Below are 8,535 nucleotides of genomic sequence, written 5' to 3'. Positions count from 1 at the left end.
TAAGTGAAGAAAATGCTACCTCTCTCCAAATATGGGAAAACTGAGACCTGAAAAGAAAAGTAATTTGTCTGGAATCACAGGTAATGTCAAAGACAGAAGCCAATGTACAACAACCCCCTCTCTCATCTTAGTCATTGGCATGAAGGCCTATTGCCAAAAGAGTCAGGAATGTATTCAGCAACCTATAATTAAACTGTCATTAATAACAAATATACTTGATTTCTTTTGTCTTAATTATCCAAGATATGTTCATGAATCACCGATGTCCCCAAAGGTAAAACAGTGATGGTTTTTAAAACCTACAGGTAAAAATGAAACATGCAATATCTAAAGAGCAAAGTTTAAAATAGAGGTGCTTTTGTTAAAGCTACTAGTTGCCTCTTGAATAGCATCATGAATCATTTTAGCCCTAGGAAAAGAAGAATTCTTTTTTTTTTTCTCTCCACACAATATTAGTTGAGTACTAGACATAATCTGTAGAAAAGAAAATTAAAAGGAAAACTAAAGAGAATTCTCTAGCTACATCTGTTTATTTTATATTTAACAAATGTTCACATAGCACTCACTACGTGTCTGACACTGTGCTAAGAACTTTACAAATATTTTCAAAAAATTAAACATCATAAAATCCTTTGAGGTAGTGCTATAATTTCCCCATTCTCAGATGAGGATATTGGACAGAGAGAGGTTACTTTCCCATGGTCACACACATGGAAAGTGGCAGAGCTATGATTCAAACCCAGTGGTTTTGCTTCCAGAATCCAGTGCTCAGAATCCATGCTCAGAATCGCTGTGGTACCTTTGTTTAGGGGGTTAATTAGTATTTCCATGAGGGTAACTACCGTCTTGAAATTTTTAGAGAACTTTGCTAGGTGATGGTTGCCATAGGCAAAAGATCTGGTGGAAGCACTCACTAAGGTCTATCAAACTCTTTTCTGTGTACTGTGAGCAATAATTTCCCAATATTATGAAAATTTTACTAATTTTAAGACTGTAGATCAGTATACTCAGAAGATTGACTAACACTTTAGTCAAATGCCCAACACAGTCTGATTGTGAAATGTCCCCCTTGTTCTATCTGCTGTTTCTCTTATAAATTTGAAAACTCACCTTTAACAGTCCATCAACATATTTACTGAATAACTACTATAGACAAGGCATGGAACTGTGCATCAAGGGAGATTTTTACCAAACAGAAGTTTCTTTCTCTCCCGAATCTTACAATCTACTTGAGATGACAATATAGATTTCCCCAAATAAGCAACTAACAAAGCAGTAAATAATAAGTGTCAAGTGAGTATTACAGATAATAAAAACTATGAGGAAATTAGGGACCTGCTTTATTCTGCTCCAATAGTTCCTTATACATACCCTTATTAGAGCAATTACCAATTGCAATTATTCACTTGCTGTGTCTAATTTACCTGCTGTCTTCTCCACTAGAAAGTAAACCCCTTGAGGGCAAGGAGACAGTTTTATTCATCACTGTATCCTTAATGTTAGCATCTTGCGTGGTATATAATAAATACTTACTGTATATTTGTGAGTGAATGAGTGAATGAAAGTTCACGGGAGGCAGGATTTCTTTTGTGTCTAGTGTAATAGAATGGTTAATATCTGGAGTCAGGCTTTGTTGGTTTGAATCTCTGCTCTACCTTTGAAAAGTTGTGTGATCCTGAAAAATTTACCTGATTTCTCTGCTCTTCATTTTGTTCACTGGTAAAATGATAATAATAGTATCTCTCTTTATCTGCTAATTTTACTAAGGAACAAATCACCCCAAAAACTACTGACTTGAAACAGCCGCTATTTATTTAGCTCAGGGTTCTGTGGATCAGTAATTTGGACTATGCTGGTCCTCCTGTCTTAACTGGGTTCATTTATGCATCTGAGTTCAGTTACCAGGTGAGCTGGGAAATGCCTGGTCCATGTGGTATCTCGTCCTCCACCCAGCTAGCCTGGGCTTTTTCTCATGGTAGCCAGTTCCAAGAGGGAGTGTTGCAACGTGCAAGACCTCTTGAGTTTTAGACTCAGAATTGGCACAAAATCACTTCTAGTGATTGGCACATTCTAGTGGTCAAAACAAGTTACAAGGCCAGCTCACATTCATGGAGTTGAGAAATAGTGTCCACTGTTGATGGGAAGAGCAGCAAAGCCACAAAATAATGGGGTGTAAACCAGGAAGAGTGGAGAGTTGGAACCTTTTTTGCTCCATACTCTCTCAGAGGATTAGCAAGAGGATTAAGAAAATAAAACTTTTAGAATAGTGTCCACCACGGAAATAATGAACATAGGAAGTAATAGCAATTATTATTCTATTTGAAGTTGCCAGGAAAATTCATAGCAGAAAAAAATCTGAGTTTAATCTTGAGAAGTAGGTGGGATTTCTATGTGTAGAGAACTAAGCAAGGCTTCTTATAAGGTCACAAGCTAAGTGCAGACACTCTGCTGCAAAAGTGGGGCATGTCCAGAAAACAACGAAGAGAACAGACTGCCCAGCTAAATACTAGGAACCTGGATTGCTGGCCAAAGAGTTGGGCTTGACCCTACAGCAATAGCAAACCATTGGCTTTTGACTAAATGTTAACCAATAAATAGCACCATTTCTTGTCTTTTATTGTTATTTCAGATTTTTTTGGCTCAACAAGTTTCTCCATTTTGATGGTTTTTTGTGATATCTCTGGCCATGTCTAGTACAGACTTAAAATTAAAAACTAGAAACCTATGAGTTGTGTCTGGATTTTTCTATTCCCTGGCTTTGAGGGAGTTATGTGGTTTTTTTCTTTACTCAAATTTATTCTATCTGTAAAATGGAATAATTCCTCTCTTTATTCATCCATCCCACAATGGTAATCTTAAAGGCCAGGACACATGGAAGTAGTATTTCCTAACCAAAAGCATCACAGGGAGTCCAGGCTCTGATGTTTATACGATTTGGTGATAACATATAAATCTTAAAGCAGAAAAGTCAAGAATGAGGACAATAAAGTTTCAGTGTGGCTGCCCCTTCATGTTAAGCAGCAAAACACTTCTAGAACTGCTCTAAAGACAATCTTTGGTTCATCCACTCCAGCGAAATGGTCCTGAACAAGTGGAGCCACTGACAAACCCAGATATCTGCTATCTTGAAGGTGGATCAGACCTCTCAGAGCTCATGGCAGCTCTAGTAGACTGCTCAGTGGCAATAGTTACAGAATCTTTCCACTGTACATAGTTTAAATGCAGATTCACTGATAAATAATTTTGATAATTCTGTCAAAGTATGAAGACTACTTGAATTAGATGACTACATGATTGTGTTTAATTTTTTTCTAAAAGACAGTTCTGGTTTCTCTTATGCCATGTGAAATCCATCCTGCTGAGTGCTCTTGACTAGTCACGTCCTTCCTGCCATTTTAAAAACAATAGTGGCAGAGATGCAAGCTGCTGATAGTGCTCAGCAGGACAGATCAAACACACAGATGCAATTTCTGTACATTGAACAGTGAAGTAGGATAAAATTCAAATACTTACAATTGCTTAGTAGCTAGCATCTGATTGCTGCAAATTGAATCTTTCATAACAGGATTTATTGTAAATAGTACCATATTATTTGTGAGTTCTACAATAATTTCAGTCAAAGACAGTACAAGATATTGAAAGTGTGAGATTTACATGACATATACATGCTAGCTTATGCACAGATTACAAAGGGATGTTTTGTTATTAATATTCTTTTTTTAATTGCTCACAAAATAACCATAATGGTAATTTTTCTCTCTGAAATTATAAACATTATCAAATAGGGTAACTTTAAAATGCAAAAGAAAACAGCCTTATCCACTTCATTTCAACAGCTATTTTAAAATTGCAAGGCTCCAACCCCATTCTCTTCCCTTTTCAACCTAGTCGTTAAATCAGCATTAAAATTATATCTCGTTAAAATCTTTGAAATGTGGCTTTTGTATTGTTTGGAAGCAATAAAGAGTCTAGTAATCACAATTAGTGATCAACGTATCCTATCAGTAAAAAAATAAAAATAGAAATTTGAAACTAAGGTATTTTGAGGCCTACAAAACATGCTTTTATTCCTTTATGATAAAATGAGATGATAGCAATAATTTAATTGATCAATGCAATTATTCACCTTTGGGTTCAGTTCCAAATACTTCATTGGAAGTTCATAAAAGATCAACATCAAAGCATAATAAAAAATTGCACTTTGTATGTATGAGAGTTTGGTGACACTACACATACTTGATAGCTTTAATTGCAATTGATACAGAACCCCCAAAAAGCGCTATCATACAGTCAGACAATCTTCCCATTCAAGACCCAAATAAGGGAAATTCAAAAAAGAAAAAAAATCAAAACAAATAGTAGAGAGACAAGATTTGGATAATTTGTTCATTTTCTTTCTCCTGCCCTAGACAAAAAAAATCCTTTTCTATTATTTTATCATGTATTTGGGCTTTTCTATTATAAATATGAATATGAGAATGCAGCATCTCAGCAGGATCTGAAGAAAGAAGTCTTACTCTCAGATCATCTAGGACCTTGACGGAAAAGAGTCTTTGTGGGGAGTATATGCTTCAGTTTGATCTTTCTTAATTTACTGAAGTATGAATATCTCATATGCATGTTAATGTTTATCATTCTAAATAGGGAATTCCCTATCTCTGAACCTCAGAATTTTCAGTTTTCTCTCTCTCCCTTAAGCAGGTGTCTTTCCATCTCTCACAAATCAAAGGGAAGCTAAAAAGACAGCCTTTAGTGTTGCCCTGATGTGTATTTTAATAAGTTTGCCAATCAAAGCACATATAAATTTGAATGAATCATATCCATATACTTAATAGCATACAAAAGTCAATTTAACTCATGTCTAGCTTTCTTTCATGTTCATTTTATTCAAGGGCATAACTTCCTTTTTCTTTTTTTCTTTCTTTCTTGGACACCTCCAACCCCTATTGACAACAGAAATGCAGGGCTATAAATGTAAGGGCGCAATACATCATGAGATAAGTCTGGAGAACATGTCCTCTACCAAAATGCACATGAATCTCTGGTACAGCTAAAATTTCAGAAACATGCTGGGGTTTGCTTTGCATGCTAAACAGGGTCAAAAATGTGAGCACTATGTGGTTGCCCTTATGTATCGACGAGCTCCAAAGTTGAAAGATTACATTTGTGAAATTACAGCTGGGTTTCCTAGCACTTGACTCTAGCTCCTGTAAATCAAGGAATCTTAATTGAAATACCAATTTGACAATATGATAATCCTCCAATAAAAAAAAATGTGACTTCTGAACCTTTATATGTTGAAGAGCTGACAGAGGACTTCAGAGGCAGTTGTTTAACCAGACAAAATGATAGAGAAAATATGTTTTCAAACAAGATCATAAAGCTGCTGCTGATAGTGCTCAGCAGGACAGATCAAACACACAGATGCAATTTCTGTACATTGAACAGTGAAGTAGGATAAAATTCAAATACTTACAATTGCTTAGTAGCTAGCATCTGATTGCTGCAAATTGAATCTTTCATAACAGGATTTATTGTAAATAGTACCATATTATTTGTGAGTTCTACAATAATTTCAGTCAAAGACAGTACAAGATATTGAAAGTGTGAGATTTACATGACATATACATGCTAGCTTATGCACAGATTACAAAGGGATGTTTTGTTATTAATATTCTTTTTTTAATTGCTCACAAAATAACCATAATGGTAATTTTTCTCTCTGAAATTATAAACATTATCAAATAGGGTAACTTTAAAATGCAAAAGAAAACAGCCTTATCCACTTCATTTCAACAGCTATTTTAAAATTGCAAGGCTCCAACCCCATTCTCTTCCCTTTTCAACCTAGTCGTTAAATCAGCATTAAAATTATATCTCGTTAAAATCTTTGAAATGTGGCTTTTGTATTGTTTGGAAGCAATAAAGAGTCTAGTAATCACAATTAGTGATCAACGTATCCTATCAGTAAAAAAATAAAAATAGAAATTTGAAACTAAGGTATTTTGAGGCCTACAAAACATGCTTTTATTCCTTTATGATAAAATGAGATGATAGCAATAATTTAATTGATCAATGCAATTATTCACCTTTGGGTTCAGTTCCAAATACTTCATTGGAAGTTCATAAAAGATCAACATCAAAGCATAATAAAAAATTGCACTTTGTATGTATGAGAGTTTGGTGACACTACACATACTTGATAGCTTTAATTGCAATTGATACAGAACCCCCAAAAAGCGCTATCATACAGTCAGACAATCTTCCCATTCAAGACCCAAATAAGGGAAATTCAAAAAAGAAAAAAAATCAAAACAAATAGTAGAGAGACAAGATTTGGATAATTTGTTCATTTTCTTTCTCCTGCCCTAGACAAAAAAAATCCTTTTCTATTATTTTATCATGTATTTGGGCTTTTCTATTATAAATATGAATATGAGAATGCAGCATCTCAGCAGGATCTGAAGAAAGAAGTCTTACTCTCAGATCATCTAGGACCTTGACGGAAAAGAGTCTTTGTGGGGAGTATATGCTTCAGTTTGATCTTTCTTAATTTACTGAAGTATGAATATCTCATATGCATGTTAATGTTTATCATTCTAAATAGGGAATTCCCTATCTCTGAACCTCAGAATTTTCAGTTTTCTCTCTCTCCCTTAAGCAGGTGTCTTTCCATCTCTCACAAATCAAAGGGAAGCTAAAAAGACAGCCTTTAGTGTTGCCCTGATGTGTATTTTAATAAGTTTGCCAATCAAAGCACATATAAATTTGAATGAATCATATCCATATACTTAATAGCATACAAAAGTCAATTTAACTCATGTCTAGCTTTCTTTCATGTTCATTTTATTCAAGGGCATAACTTCCTTTTTCTTTTTTTCTTTCTTTCTTGGACACCTCCAACCCCTATTGACAACAGAAATGCAGGGCTATAAATGTAAGGGCGCAATACATCATGAGATAAGTCTGGAGAACATGTCCTCTACCAAAATGCACATGAATCTCTGGTACAGCTAAAATTTCAGAAACATGCTGGGGTTTGCTTTGCATGCTAAACAGGGTCAAAAATGTGAGCACTATGTGGTTGCCCTTATGTATCGACGAGCTCCAAAGTTGAAAGATTACATTTGTGAAATTACAGCTGGGTTTCCTAGCACTTGACTCTAGCTCCTGTAAATCAAGGAATCTTAATTGAAATACCAATTTGACAATATGATAATCCTCCAATAAAAAAAAATGTGACTTCTGAACCTTTATATGTTGAAGAGCTGACAGAGGACTTCAGAGGCAGTTGTTTAACCAGACAAAATGATAGAGAAAATATGTTTTCAAACAAGATCATAAAGCTGCTGCTGATAGTGCTCAGCAGGACAGATCAAACACACAGATGCAATTTCTGTACATTGAACAGTGAAGTAGGATAAAATTCAAATACTTACAATTGCTTAGTAGCTAGCATCTGATTGCTGCAAATTGAATCTTTCATAACAGGATTTATTGGAGGAGGGTTTAAAGCCAGGTGCGCCGAGTCAGCTCGCCATGTCCAGATCCGGGGACAGGACCTCCACCTTCGACCCCAGCCACAGCGACAACCTGCTGCACGGCCTCAACCTGCTGTGGAGGAAGCAGCTGTTTTGCGACGTGACCCTGACGGCCCAGGGCCAGCAGTTCCACTGCCACAAGGCCGTGCTGGCCTCCTGCTCACAGTACTTCCGATCGCTGTTCTCCAGCCACCCCCCTCTCGGGGGAGGGGTCGGCGGCCAGGACGGCCTGGGGGGCCCCAAGGACCACCACCAGCAGCAGCCGCAGCAGCAGCCACCACAGCAGCAGCAGCAGCCGCCGCAGGAGGAGCCCGGGACTCCTTCCTCCTCCCCCGACGACAAGCTGCTGACCAGCCCCCGGACCATCAACAACCTGGTGCTGCAGGGCTGCTCGTCCATCGGGCTGCGCCTGGTGCTCGAGTACCTCTACACGGCCAACGTGACCCTCTCCCTAGACACGGTGGAGGAGGTGCTGTCGGTCAGCAAGATCCTGCACATCCCCCAGGTCACCAAGCTCTGCGTGCAGTTCCTCAACGACCAGATCTCGGTGCAGAACTACAAGCAGGTGTGCAAGATCGCCGCGCTGCACGGCCTGGAGGAGACCAAGAAGCTGGCCAACAAGTACCTGGTGGAGGATGTGCTGCTGCTCAACTTCGAGGAGATGCGCGCCCTGCTGGACTCGCTGCCGCCCCCCGTGGAGTCGGAGCTGGCGCTCTTCCAGATGTCCGTGCTGTGGCTGGAGCATGACCGCGAGACCCGCATGCAGTACGCGCCCGACCTCATGAAGCGCCTCCGCTTCGCGCTCATCCCGGCCCCGGAGCTGGTGGAGAGGGTCCAGTCAGTGGATTTCATGCGCACCGACCCGGTCTGCCAGAAGCTGCTGCTGGACGCCATGAACTACCACCTGATGCCCTTCAGGCAGCACTGCAGGCAGAGCCTGGCCAGCAGGTAGGAGACAACAAAGAGGAGAGCGCGGGTAGGGGAGAGCCGAGAG

The 8,535-nt window shown here is 38.6% G+C and overlaps 1 protein-coding gene across 1 annotated transcript in view; it reads left to right on the top strand.

Annotated features, from left to right (window-relative positions):
- Positions 1-7,481: 7,481 nt before the first annotated feature.
- The window catches only part of LOC103598866 (kelch-like protein 14), a 41,610-nt gene continuing 40,556 nt past the window's right edge, over positions 7,482-8,535 (top strand). Inside the window, exon 1 of the mRNA XM_008582919.1 lies at positions 7,482-8,489. Within this exon, the coding sequence (XP_008581141.1) occupies positions 7,540-8,489 (950 nt within the window). The 5' untranslated portion in view covers positions 7,482-7,539. The remainder of the gene's footprint in view (positions 8,490-8,535) is intronic.

The sequence above is a fragment of the Galeopterus variegatus genome, unplaced genomic scaffold, assembly GCF_000696425.1.
Source record: "Galeopterus variegatus unplaced genomic scaffold, G_variegatus-3.0.2 Scaffold2766, whole genome shotgun sequence".
NCBI classification, from domain to species: Eukaryota; Metazoa; Chordata; class Mammalia; order Dermoptera; family Cynocephalidae; genus Galeopterus; species Galeopterus variegatus.
The sequence above is the reverse complement of the archived record's forward strand: the minus strand, read 5'-3'. Positions and strand labels throughout refer to the sequence as shown.